We start from the raw sequence: 14,895 nt of genomic DNA on the forward strand, positions 1-14,895 counted from the left end.
CCATCCGTACTGCATGCATGGTGTTGTGGTTGCAAAGATGGCCCTCAGCATGGACGTCATAAGTGAAGTTGCGCATCATTCAGCCTATTGCGCACAGTTTGATTTGGAACATGACATCCTGTGGCTGCACGAAAAGCGTTATTCAACATGCTGTCTGGGTTCCTCCAAGTCATAATCTGTAGGTAGCAGTCACCCACTGCAGTAGTATCCCTTGGGTGGCCTGAGTGAGGTATGTCATCGACAGCTCCTGTCTCTCTCTGTGTCTCCTCCATATCCGAACAACATCGCTTTGGTTCACTCTGAGACGCCTGGACACATCTCTTGTTGAGAGCCCTCCCTGGCACAAATTAACAATGCAGACACGATCAAACCACGGTATTTGCCATCTAGGCATGGTTGAACTATAGACAATATGAGCCGCGTACCTCTTTCCTGGTTGAATGACAAATTGATGGGCTGTCGGACCCCCTCTGTCTAATAGGCACGGCTCATGCATGGTTGTTTACATCTTTGGGTGGACTTAGTGACATCTCTGAACAGTCAAAGGGACTGTGTGATATAATATCCACAGTCAACATATATCTTCAGGAGTTCTGGGAACCAGGATGACGCAAAACTTTTTTTGATGTGTGTACTTTGCAAACTCAAAGCCTATGCCATAGTAATCAAGTGTTTCTGGAAAAGTTCTCTAATGTTTTTCTTATCAAATTTGTATCTGCAAACAGGGCATAATTTCATTCTTTCATAGGCACTGGTGCTCACATGCATAAAAAAACATTCTGCTTCAAATCAATCACAGAGTCTATAACACGAACAATCCTCTGGTGTCAATGAGAATTTTCCAGAATCCATTTACTATGAGAGAGATTTGCCTGAAAACTTGTGGAACTTTTGAACCAGTCTCACACCTACCTACAAAACCAATTTTCGAACATTACTGCTACAAAACATCACAGTACTATAAGTAGAGCTCAATGATATACATAAAGGCATTGACTGGCTGCTGCAGAGACATGTATCTGTTCACTTGGTAGTTTCTGGTCCCCAGTTCTGCTGTGGCTAAATGCTTGTTCCTCTTTGTAAAACAAAAAAATCTGACTGTAGTAATATAACTAAGGAAAATGCAATGACAACAGAATCTATTAATGACAAAGGCAAAATCCTTGGAGGCTGTTATTAACAAAGATCATACGGCAAATTCTCTAACCTGCTGTGAACAGTTTTTTGCCTGAGAAAATTTATGCATTCAAACACATCAATGACTAAAGAGAAATTCCAACATTGGCTTTAATTAGGCACCGAAATAAATCCAACGGAAACAAGTGAAAATTTGTGCTGGACTGGCTGATGCCAGAATTTCTTTTTCGTCATGTAAAAACAGCAGCAGGATTATGAAGACAACTTTAGAACATGTCAAAGAACAGACATCATACATATAAAGATCAAACAATTTTTACTGGGTAGTGAAAAGTGCCTTTTGTTTTATCCTTTGTGTTGTTTGCCTCCTATGAGTCAGGTAACATCAAAAATTTTATTTCTTATTCAAGAGATTTAACCATTTTTGTTGAAAAACATGTTTCTGTTCACATTCTTTTATTTACGCACAGCATAGGCTTTTTTGTCCCCACGCTGCAAAACAAATACCTTACTGCTTTCACATATTTAGTCTTTTTTTACGGAGAACTCTAGTAAGAAAAATATTACACATCAATTTCTTGTGTAACTTTTGCAAAGTGCCACAAAACCAAAGCAAACAATAAAATAAAGACAAAGAAAACACACCAGAACAAAATCCAGTACTATTAGTGAGCATGAGAGACTACATTAACTTCTGATGTTAGCAGACAAGTCCTCCCTTTCTGCACGTTTGCAGTCTGTAGAGTCAACATATCGTTGATGCCAGTGACCCACACACAACATGGATGACTGCCGATTTACATGCAAACCCGTGTTGTGCACCCATCACGATAAGCTGATTCTGACCAGAAAGTTGCTCACATGTAAAAATGGGCTTTAAGGTACATTTTGAGAACACCATTCCTTTCTTCAACTGAACTCGAACATACCTTTGTGTGACCATAGATATAACTAAGCAACATGCAATACTTAATAAAGACTGCTGTAAATTTGATCACGAACAATCATCTGGGGGGGGGGGGGGAATATTCAATATAACCACACTGAGATCCTTTGCCACTACTCTTCCAACTGCCAGCCGAGCCTTGTGTAGTATACTGTGGAATACAGTGTACCAGTGTAGCTTAACAGTGCCCATATAAAGAAGGTCAATTCAGAACTAAACCACACCATGTGTGTTTATTTGGAACAACAAAATCTATGTCCAACTATGGGCTCCCTACATTCAGCTGAAATACAATGGGGCCATGGTCTTGTCAGAGAATATACTAAAATACGTAGTAATCCTTTGCCCCTCTTACCTCCAATTGTTGAACAGTGCGTAAATTGTCAGACAGTTCCAGAACCCCTCCACACTTAAACCCCTTACAGACTATTTTAGTACATTGAAGTCAAGGAAAAAAACAGTGGGAAAACTCCTCAACCAATGCGTCTCCAACCTAGTCTGTATACAGAAAAAAAAACACCATGCTTTCACTTAAAATGGAAAGTATGGACCACCCTCAATTGAACAACACTGTACCACAAATACGAACTGACTCATTCTACCAATTCCCATCAACATTGATGTCATTAGAGAATGAGCACATGGTCAGGATGTTTCAAAGATGCAGAAGGAAACTGGCCATGCCCTATCAAGAGAACCATCCGGGCATTCACCTGGAGCGATTCAGGGAAACTGCGGAAAATCTAAATCTGGATGGTCAGATGCAGATTTGAACTATCATCCTCCCAAATGCAAGCCCAGTGTGATAAACCACTGAACCACCTGGCTTGGTACACTGGGGAAAGGTGTCTATGGGTGCTGAACAGCTTACTCTTTTTCTGGTCAGCGATCAGACTTCTCAATGAAATGCACAGACTATCTGACTAACACTTGAATCATTTCCTTGCTTTTTTATTTGAACATTTATACCTTCTTTTGTCTTCAAACTATAGTTTGTACCTGTATAAAACACATGACCTGATACACTATATCATGAATAAATAAATTCAGTTATAGAAATCAATATTGCTCCAATATGTTTTCTAATGTCATCCACTCACTTTCCAATAAGTCACTGTCTTCATTCCTTCTTCACATGCAGTAGAGAGTTGCTTCATCCAATTATCATTCAATTGTATGGTTACATTTTCCACTCACCCCATGATAATTTTCATCAAAATTATGTCTGTTCCCTGATTTATTGGTTTGTCTTCCTGTCTCCCCTAGTAACTCAACACCCATAGGTCAACTTTAAGTTCTTCTTTTTTATGCTTCTCAAAAGCTCAAGGATCACCGCCAAAAGACAAAACTGGTAACTCACTCACTGTAAACTTTCCTTCTCAGACACACTGGAACTTTACTTTTGAAAACATTATTTAAGCAAAAGCACTCCAGGTACTCTTGTGTTTATATCCTTTGCTGCACATAGAATCCAACTTTCACTTCAATAAACACAATGTATCACCAACAGATTCTATACTTCATTGTTATTTTGTACTATTTTATTACTGATATGTCGGTTGCATATTATTTTAGTCTTATGATACTTCATTTTCAGACGTACTTGCAAACTTATTATTTTTCTTTATTCATTGTTGAAGTTCATCTGCACAAAAAAGGTAGGTCAGGTATGGTCCACTGACTTGTACCTCTTCTTTGCTTTCTCAGTTCAAGGATTTCAAAGCTCCTTTTAGGACTGCTGAAAATTTATTTTCGAGGTATGGCTTTCCAAATTAGCACTTGTATCTCATAAATTTTTCATTAACCTAACACGGTCTACTGGAAGCTGTTGCACTGACCATATTCGTCAATGTACTTCCCTCAGGATGCACCAGTGTCTCTCTCAATGGCTGTTAGTTCAGATTTCATTGAAACTGTTTTGTTAGTAATCATTCCATTTCAACTTTGGTTTTCTTTTGCTCCCTTTGTACAGCAATATTTATTGCTGTTTGCTCAAGTCCCTTATTAAATAACAAGCCCCTTTCTTCACTGTCTGATGTTCATTTTCTAAGATTGTGAAGCTGTTGCTTAATTTAATCTGATATAACTTAATAAACTCAAATTCTCATAGGCTTCATCTCTGACTTCATATTGGAATGTGTCTTTCAAGCTTTGTATCTATCTGTTCTCAGTACCCTCTGAATCTATGCTCACTTAATTCTAAAAAAGGTTTAGGTCCATCATTGTGCATAATTCCTGTAAAGTTTGATAAATTGCAATCAATTTCATTTTTAGTCAAATTTAGTTGTTGCAGAGTCCATTTTCAATATTTTTTTCTGGGAACAAGTCTTAAGAATGAACATGATTATCTCAGAAAATTTTACTAACATGTGAACTTATTTTTTTTTTGTATTGTACCCAAAATTTTGCAATGAAGATTATTCCAAAGTTTGCCTTACTTTCACATTAAAATCAACAGTATTACCTTGGAGTGGCATTTGCTATCAGAAGTAGTCTAAATGATAAGTGAAACCCTCAGCTGCCAACAGTTGGTGTTGATACACCTCGATGGTGACAGATGAAAATGTGTGCCTCGACCGGAACTCGAACCTGGGATCTCCTGCTTACATGGCAGACGCTCTATCCATTTATTCTAGAGAAGCTGCACGGTCATCAATGGTATCTGTTCTTTCGAGAACAGTTACTATCTTCATATATAGAAGTGGTCTACCTCATCAGAGTGTCAGCATACTGGGGCATAGATTGGAATGAGTATCATGGACTATTTTGAAACCAAGTTTTGCTATTATGCAAATGAAAATTTTTCATTTCCTAAAACTCTATTTTGATACTGATGCAGCCAGAATGATAATGTGCTCTCACCCTTGATGCAGTATTTTAGCTTCAAGTCTGTCACAGGCATGCATACTAACTCTTCTTTAAACTTTTGTATATTTCAGTAACCAATTTCTTGGATTTATTATACTGACTGGATGTGACTATAATTCAATGAAACTTATAGCAAAATGTTATTTGTAATTATGAAGGAAGACATGTCATTAGTGAACAACAGCCTAATGATTTTTTATGAAAACCTATTAATATATTACATAAACAAAAAACACTGAAAATATCTACATTATGAATAAGGTGACATCAGTAAACCAGGAAAATAGTCATTTTTACAAGAATGTATGCATCCTTACACACCATACCAAAATTTACTTATAAATGTGGATTGTCATAAAATCTTCAGCAGTTTTACAACACAACATGAAATAGTATAATGGACAAACAATGACTGTGGCAAAAACAAAAGGAATAGAACAAGTTTTAAAGAGTACAACAAAACGTTATGTATTCTAATTTCTCATCAGAAAACACGTCTATTTATGTGAATTATCTGATGTTGGCCTCTTAAGTCAAAAAGTGGTTAACTACACAAAAAAATGGTAGTTACAGTCATACATTTTGTAAACAGAGTGGCCACAAAGGACACTGCAAGCTTCCAATGAGTTTGCCACATGAGAAAAAGCTGTTTGGCTTATAACCAATGAATTAGATGCTGAACTAACACCCACTGAAGATGTCTTGTGAGTACAGCAAAACACATCCGAGTGCAAAAATTAAATAAAGGACTTTATGTGCAGCAAACAAAAAATCATTTATCTTTTAAACAACTAATTTGTATACATCTGCTGCGAAAATAGCCACCACAAGAAACTTGTTAAATAAATTAATATTACATAACATAAACATGAAGTTACTCTACAATGCAACAATCCGTCATTAGCCAGACTTTAATCAGACACACTGCAACATATTTTCATCAATGGTCGTCAAGTCAATTGCAATGTTGTCTCAGAGCTAATTCTGTGTTGTTGGCATTCACATGTATATAATGCCAGTAGCATACTCCAACCCAAATGGTGACGTCCGGAGGACATCTTTTGATAGCAAATTATCCTTTCTGCTGAACTGATGGCAATTAAAAAACTGAGCTTTTAATGGTGCAATTAGAACCCTGAAGAAAGAAAATCTAATTCTGAGGGAAGTTAATTCTTTTCTACAATCAACAAGTACCTGCAATATGTACATTTGGATTTTTAAAATTTATTCATCTGTTTTGTGATGACGAAAGTTGAAATTTTAGTGACAATAAAATAGCATAAATGTGGAGATGTCTATAATCAGAAATGAAAATCTCTCTTCTTTTTGTCTTTTTATTAAAAAAAAAAAAAGTACCACTGAACTGTAACAATGAAGTGCTATTTCAATTTATGTGTAAAGCCTGTAACAAATTTCTGTTTCAGTTGAGCACTTTACATTGACACATTGGCTCAAAACAGTTATACAACCATAGGCTTTTTATAGGCTTCACTAACCAGTAACAAAATTTAAAGCTGTCAAGTAGCATCCACATAAGGAAAAGTGTTGAAAACTAAAAAATACATGATATTCTCTGTAAGCAACAGTACTTCGAATGAGCTCAATGGACATTTCCATCCAATATGCTCATCTTTGGGCTACAATGACAATACAAAGAGATTTAACAAAGTACACACAGATATTACCAACTAAAGAACTTTAATACTGGTGTATACCTTTGTTAAATGTTTTTGTAATGCTATTTTAGACTGAAGATGAGGCTTATACTACAGAACATTTTCCTTCATTAAATAATATGAGGGTTACCAAATCTTGTGACTTATACCAGCCTATGAAAACCCTTTTCATATTTCTGTAACAGTAATGGTCAATTAATAGTCAATATGGCTTTAAGCTTTAGTAATGATAAGTTTTCAGTTAGGTCACCAGAAAATAGCAAGGGACAAAAAGATTCACAAGGATCAGTGCAAAACTTACCCTGAAATCTTCATAGTTTTCATACTCCAAAATAAATTTGCAGAACAAATAAAAATCCTCTGAAGTTCTTGCACGTTTTGGTGCTACAGGCAACGACTGCAACAAAGGGTCCATATTATGGTGTCTTGGTTAGTGTTACCATACAACACACAAATAAATGAACAACATTTACAGGTTTACAAGAGTAGCCACTATCAAACTACTGTGAGGGTTGGAAGACTCAAGGGTGGAGGACACAGAAAATGATGTGAAATAAGATGACACTGCAACTCTTCCTACATTTACACATTTCATTTTTTATCATATTCAGTGCAACTGTCCACACTTTAAAAAATTCCTTTATTATGTGTTACATATTAATAATATGAATGGCACAGAATTATTTTGGATGCGACGAGAAATTAAGGATCTGAGAGAAAAAGAATGACCTATTAAAGTGTACTCTACATGTTGGCTTCTGGAACTTCATCACCACCTCTGTCTTTTACTATTAGAGAGAAAAAATTGATTCTGCAAGTGCTCAGAGTTCAACATCAGTTAAATGGTGTATTTAAAGGTTAAACAATAGTTTCTTCATTTAGTTATTATCCAGGATGGAGACTTGTGTATTTTATACTCTCATGTACAAGTCAAGTCAGGCCTCACAAACTGGAACTTTTTTTTGTCAACCTGTCATAGAATGTGTCATTTTGGATTTATGTACTCCTGTTTCAAGTGAATCATCAAGACATGGTGGGTGGAACACAGTCAGGGCACAGTGTCCTTGCTTACTCAGCCAACATTTTCAATGACATCTTTCGATGAGTCTGAAAATGGGCTGTTTGCCACAGCAGAGCAATAAGAAGTAGTCAAAGCAAAAATTGTTGTCCCTCTACAGTTACCAGGTTTTGAAACCTACCACAGTAGAAAACCAGTCCAAATTTACAAAAATTGTAAGCACACACATGAAATTTCAATGCACAGTATTCAACATCCAATTTTAAACGTGTCTGCACTTTTGCCCATACCACACCAATTTAAATCTGATACCTAGTGTACCAGTGCTGCATTTAAACCTGGCATGAACAGGTTAAATCGAGCCTGATCGTATTCATGGCACAAACATAGTAGTGACTTTCCAACATTTTCAAACTTTTGTGGATTGTGCTCCATTTTCACAATTATTCCCAGTTTCAATTAGCATGCCTTACACAACATTTCCCATACTTCTGCGGAAAAAATTAAGAACATTAAGACAAATGCTTTTGCTGGTCAAACAATATTGTCTTATTATCAACTAATCCCTTGCGGGTGGTGCTCAGTCAAAAGAAAAACATGATTAATGGACGAGAGTACAAACTTGCTGAACCCTTATGTTCCTTTTCACTGCAAGAGAGATGTTCTACAAGTATCTGAAATGTGTTACAAAGGATTCTACATTAAGCATTTTGAAAAGGGTTGCAAAACAGCACAATAATGCACATGTACTTATCAGACACTAATCTATTTGGTTTAAAGTTGTGTGATGCCTAGCTGTCTTACTTTTTACTGACAAGGGAAGCTCCCATCACACCCCCTCAGATTTATTTATAAGTTGGCACAGTGGATAGGCCTTGAAAAACTGAACACAGATCAATCGAGAAAACAAGAAGAAGTTGTGTGGAACTATGAAAAAAGTAAGTAACATATACAAAATGAGTAGTCCATGTGCAAGATAGGCAACATCAAGGAGAGGGTGAGTTTACGAGCGCTGTGGTCCCGTGGTTAGCGTGAGCTGCTGTGAAACTACAGGTCCTCGGTTCAAGTCTTCCATCGAGTGAATATTTTACTTACTTTATTTTCGCAAAGTTATGATCTGTCCGTTCGTTCACTGACGTCTCTGTTCACAGTAATAAGTTTAGCGCTTGTGTTTTGCGACCGCACCGCAAAACCGTGCGATTGTTATTGATGTCGCGAGCTATATTTGCTGGATTCATATTGCCCACGGAATACATCTCACATATTTAATGCACTCTCATCCAAAGCAGTGAACAGTCAACTGCCAGCCAGGGAGCCTCATTAGCAGGAATACTCTCTCTTCCGTGCACTGTAGTCAACTGACGTCATGTGTTTCGATATTTATTTAGGTGTGGCATCCCCATACTACGGCGCAGTTACCTCGCATCGGACGGACGGACAGATAATAATTGTCTGAAAATAAAAAATTAAACTTTTCAGTCGATGGACAACTTGAACCAAGGACCTCTCGTTCCGCAGCCGCTCATGCTAACCACGGCGTTCTAGAGCTCATATCGTCCTTCATGTTGCCTATGTTGCGCATTGACTACTCAGTTTGCATATTTCGCTTATTTTTTCATAGTTCCACACAACTTCTTCCTGTTTTCTCGATTGATCTGGATTCATTTTTTCAAGGCCTATCCACTGTGCCAACTTATAACTAAATCTGAGGGGGGTGCGATGGGGAGGTTCCCTTGTGAGAGCTTTCTATTATCACAATGACACATCTCTTGTTCCTCTGTCAAAGCTTGTATGGCCTGTTCATGTCTCATCTTACACTGTATTGAAAGCAGAGTATTAATGTAACTGTTAAAAATCTTCATATATTTTGGCAAAGGATACAGCATTTTGTTTATATAGTTCCTTGGTTTGTTACAAGAGAATACTTCTAGAACACCAACACTTCAGTGGCAGCTGAATCACTAGTTTGGGGGAAAACAAAGAAACCAACACTATACTGCCTGCCAGCATGCATGGCTACAGCAAACAGAAATAGTAGCCTAAAAAACTAATGTTGGGATTGAATGTTTCAAGAGATGAAAGGATGAAGAAAAGTTCAGCCTAAATTGCTGTTAGCTTTGCCGACAGACACAACAGTTACAACAGGAACTAAAATGAGTGTCACCATCATTAGTAATCTGGAATTGAGTTGAAAGTTTTGTAATTACTTTAAAAACAGAATATGATCACTTCCAACTATTTTTGCCCCGCATAGATTCAACTACCATTTTATTTAGGGCAAATATCCCACTCACTATTTCACTTTATATTATTAAACACTTTAAATTCCATAAAACAATCAGTTTTGATGATACTTATTCCGTTTTGTGCTGGAACACATTACTGAATTAACTGGTTTCTATTTAATTTGGTTCAAAATTATTAATGCTATTTTAACAATTTACTCAAAAGACATGTTTAATGTCCCATCAACAAGGAAGTTATTAGAAACAAAGTGCAATCTCAAAACGTCAAGCATGAGAAAGGAAATAAGCTGAGTCCTGCACATGAACTGAGTTAAAAAAAAAAAAAAAAAAAAAAAAAAAAAAAAAAAAAAAAAAAAAAAAAAAAAAACCTCGATCTGAGTGGCTGGACAGGAATTAAAACTCATTCCTAAATACGAATCCTGTGTCAAACATTGTACTGCCTTGGGTACATCACACAACACACCTGTATTTTATTTGCCTGTAAAAAATTTGTATTTTTTCATTTAATTTATTGGCAGTCTTACCAGACCTGTTGCTTCATTGTTCTGTAAAAGGTCATGCAATCACACTTTTTCTAAAAACTTTATAATTTATCTACAGAAATAAAGTACTACCGACACTAAAAACAAAATGTTCTACATGTTTAATCAGAAGTGAGGACAATATAAAAGAGGGAAGTAAGAGAGATGAGAGTATTCTGAATATCACGGCTGAAGGGGACAAGAGCCTCAGAATACAATCCTGTGCCCCTAGAAGTTGATAGTGCATTCTCGAGACGACTCACACTTGTAGGGTTTAATACCTCTGCACAAATATTTATGACTACCTTACAGTTCTAATTCTACAACTAAGAAACTTTACACTCTATAGTTGAATCAGTGTAATAAGATCCCCGAGAGCTGGTAGCACTGTTGTCAGCTTTCAACTGCAAAGCGAAAACAGCTGCAGGCAAAAACAGTAGTTGCCTACGGAGCTCCGACAATCTGAGGCGTTAACACAGATACATTTTCACAATTACATTAGATGACTGGATTAAGATAGGTATGTGAAGTTGACGCACCCAGCCCAACGCAACAATCAGAGATCTTTTCATGTAGGCCTACACTCAACTACAATATCTATACAATTTATTAATGATAAAAGAACACTAAACACAATGTATTGCATATTTTTTTCCTAACAAGGCAATTTGCACTACAATGTGTCTCAGAAATATAAATTTCACTATCATTTCATTGCCTGCTTTCGTATTCCACACTTTGCACTCAGTCCTCCACAGTGCATTTCTTTAAATTCTCAAGGTAGTCTATGAGAAGCTAGGTTGTAGAAGTTTTTAAGTTAACACCTGTCAATGAACACATTCGTTAGGATGCTGTATTTCTAATACCTGGGTGAACTGACTGGAGTCCAGGACTATGCCTTGGAACTGTACCTGTCACAAATGGCACTCTCCTCTGAATGAGGCTTAAAACATATCTCAATGGAAGATGAATTGTGTCCAGTTTAACACACACAATGTTGTGGCTGTGGTTAACACTTCATTTTTAAATGCTCTGTGAGAAAAGAACAGATTTGTATCCTGAAGTTCATTCTCTGGAACCTATGGTGCTGTACAAATGTGTGTGTGTGTGTGTGTGTGTGTGTGTGTGTGTGTGTGTGTGTGTGTGTGTGTGTGCGCGCGCGCGCGCGCACGCACACCTCCTACAATGATTTTATGTCCTTAACCCTATGTTCAACTTCAGATTTCCAAATAACTGAACAAGGGAACTGCTAAAAGCATACTTCCATTATAAAATAAGTAGGCCTATAAATTTTTAACATGAGCAAAGTAAGAAGTAGACAAGAGTAATGCAATGTTAGAAGTGGCATTTGTAGTTCTTACATAACTTCTGTGCAAAAAGAAATTTATGAGTATTCCAAGTTACAATACAATCAGTCAAAAATCTGAATTTGCAAGAGCAATGATACTGCTTACTACATACTACTAAAGTAAAAATACAAAAACTTTACACTTTCAAATATCAAGAACACTTTTTTTTTTGTTAAGACTGATTAAGGGACAAAATTTAGTGTTAGAAATTTCACACACTCATTTATATTCTGCTTTCAATAATAAACATAACATAAAAATTACTTTTAATGATCTACGAACCTCATCATCATCTTTAAAAGATGTCTTTCGAGCATCAGGACCTGTAACAGATCAAAGACTCAGTAAAGTTTCTTAGAAATAATACACTACTAAATTTAAGTGTTTCACAGAGATTGAAAATAATCTTTCTTTTGGGCTGTCTAATCAAATTAACTTTCTGGTTCATCACATTGTTTAGGAAGACTTACGAAAGCCAATGACTTGACTGGAAGCACAAAACTTCAGGCAATAGCTGCTCAAATTTCCAAAGTAACATTGAAAAATCTCTAATACAATACGAGCGTTTTTACTACATTTTAGGACATAACCGTGTGGCATTTAGTAAACTAGGAAGAGGACAGGATTTTGAGAGAAAGTATGTGTGAGCCTTAGAGAGACTCATAATGGAATGAAATGACAGAAACTTCAAAAAACTACCCTGCTAAAGACAATATTGTGTACAAAATGAAATCTGCATTCAAAAAAATTGCAAAATATAGAAAGACAGACTGGCTAATTGTTGTTGTTGTGGTCTTCAGTCCTGAGACTGGTTTGATGCAGCTCTCCATGCTACTCTATCCTGTGCTAGCTTCTTCATCTCCCAGTACCTACTGCAACCTACATCCTTCTGAATCTGCTTAGTGTATTCATCTCTTGGTCTCCCCCTACGATTTTTACCCTCCATGCTGCATTCCAATACTAAATTGGTGATCCCTTGATGCCTCAGAACATGTCCTACCAACCGATCCCTTCTTCTGGTCAAGTTGTGCCACAAACTTCTCTTCTCCCCAATCCTATTCAATACCTCCTCATTAGTTACGTGACTGGCTAATTAGCACTGAGTATTATGATCTATGACTTAGCACAGACTATACATACACCCTTCAAAATATTCACTCTTCTAAATTTTGTTCTGTTCAGCTTTTTAAGTAAATCCCATTGCCAGAGAGGCACATATTACAAAGCATTATATTTAAATCATGAAACACGCCTATCATAATTAACAGGTGTTCAACTTTATAGGTTTGAAACAGTGTTGACAAACACTGGTGAAAGATATTTGATCATCATAATAAGTGCAATGGTTTCTCTAGATACTGTCAAAACAGCAGTCAGTTGAGGATCAAATTTATTAAACCTGTTATCATATGAGAGCTGAGGATAATGATACAATAAGTTGGCACTTTTCATTATTTCAAAAAAACATAGTAGTTGTGCTGTGATCAAAAAGAGACGTATGCTTATAATTACCATTGAAGAATACATCATCTGGCGAGGTTTGAGTAAACACAAACCACAGCTCAAATTCAGGTGAAAATTCACAAGCATGAACACAATAAGTACAGAGAAATGTGGAAGGACGGCGGGAAATATTGAAGGAATTGGGGTTGGCGGGAACAACAAAGAACTAAAATTACTGCACATTGGGATAGTTGCAGATGGGTACATGGGAGCGACATGATTATCAGTAACACACAAAGAGAAATACCTCAACCCATACTTTCTTCACAAAAAAAATTCGTCATAAGAGATGTTATATCTTATCTCAGAAACTATGGCGTGTTGACATACAGGCTACTATAATGTGGAATGTTCCTCTAACACAATTCCAAATATTCGGTTTTAAGATTGGCAATCAAGCGGTCCAAGTAATTACGCATTCAACGATGAGTAAAATGTATTTCGGGAGACAGTAAAGCCTTCAGCATTAAAGGGTGAATGATTAATACCACGCTATTAATTCAATGTCATATAAATAATGCTCAAGCATGAGTTACGCTTTTTCAAATACTCTTCCAAGTGGTCTTGATACCACGCAAAAAATAGACATAAGTGGATTTACCAGCGCCAAACTGATTCTCTTGAGTCAAATAAGTTATGAAAATACGTGTATAGCAAAATATAAAGAGCTCTCACTGTACGTAGTATACCATACTTAAAAATATACACTACCAAATATTGACAAACAAACGTGGTAAAAAAAAGTAAATAAATAAAAAATACATACCAGTTAAAATCATATCAGTCATTCTTGCTCTACCAATTCCACATAAAATATTCAACTAACTGCATAATTCTACAAAAATAACAATTAAAGCCCGTAAGTTTCACTGCCCACCAATTTCCTCTACGAATGGCACTATACAACTGCATTTCTTCGCTGCTTCTCATAAAGTCAAAGATAACATTTTCATGCGCTGTCATTCAATTATTCGCGTGCAAAGATGCAATATAGTTGCTGAAATACTCGACATAATTTCTGGTAGAAATATATATTTTGAGATATTAGTATATACCAATTACAATTAATGTTATTGCCAAATTAACTATAATGCAAGATAAAAACTTTAAATTACATGGTCATTACAATATACGAAACCGATTGAATTGGATTGTTTGGGGGAAGAGACCAAACAGCGAGGTCATCGGTCTCATCGGATTATGGAAGGATGGGGAAGGAGCCATCCCGGCATTTGCCTGGAGCGATTTAGGGAAATAACGGAAAACCTAAATCAGGATGGCCGGACGCGGGATATACGAAACGAAGAAATATACAATTGCTAAAGTCTTCCACTGCATGTGATACGAAACATAATGTATTTTCTTAAAGTGTGTTAAAACATCTTTTCCCTCCTTTTCACGAACCTGAGAAGGTACCGTAGTGAGTGAATATTCTCAAGCAATCGTACAGAGTAGTGAAAGTTATAAATGATATAAGACTGTACGAAGACAAACAGGCTTGTACAAATATTATTGCACTACAGTTATATTACAATATTATTATAATTTACTCGCAACACAGATGTATTGGTACTTCACCCACTTATACATTATTTCAATATGGATTCCATACAGGGAAAAACACCATGAAC

The 14,895-nt window shown here is 36.4% G+C and overlaps 1 protein-coding gene across 2 annotated transcripts in view; it reads right to left on the reverse strand.

The window, feature by feature from the left end:
• The window catches only part of LOC126185096 (PHD finger protein 23A-like), a 51,447-nt gene extending 37,263 nt beyond the window's left edge, over positions 1–14,184 (reverse strand). For both annotated transcript variants that reach the window (XM_049927901.1, XM_049927900.1), the window contains exons 1-3: positions 14,031–14,184; positions 12,044–12,084; positions 6,929–7,024 (exon numbers count right to left, since the gene is read on the reverse strand). In XM_049927901.1, the coding sequence (XP_049783858.1) occupies positions 6,929–7,024; positions 12,044–12,084; positions 14,031–14,052 (159 nt within the window). In that variant the 5' untranslated portion in view covers positions 14,053–14,184. The remainder of the gene's footprint in view (positions 1–6,928; positions 7,025–12,043; positions 12,085–14,030) is intronic.
• Between the last annotated feature and the right edge of the window lie 711 nt (positions 14,185–14,895).

The sequence above is a fragment of the Schistocerca cancellata genome, chromosome 4, assembly GCF_023864275.1.
Source record: "Schistocerca cancellata isolate TAMUIC-IGC-003103 chromosome 4, iqSchCanc2.1, whole genome shotgun sequence".
NCBI lineage: Eukaryota > Metazoa > Arthropoda > Insecta > Orthoptera > Acrididae > Schistocerca > Schistocerca cancellata.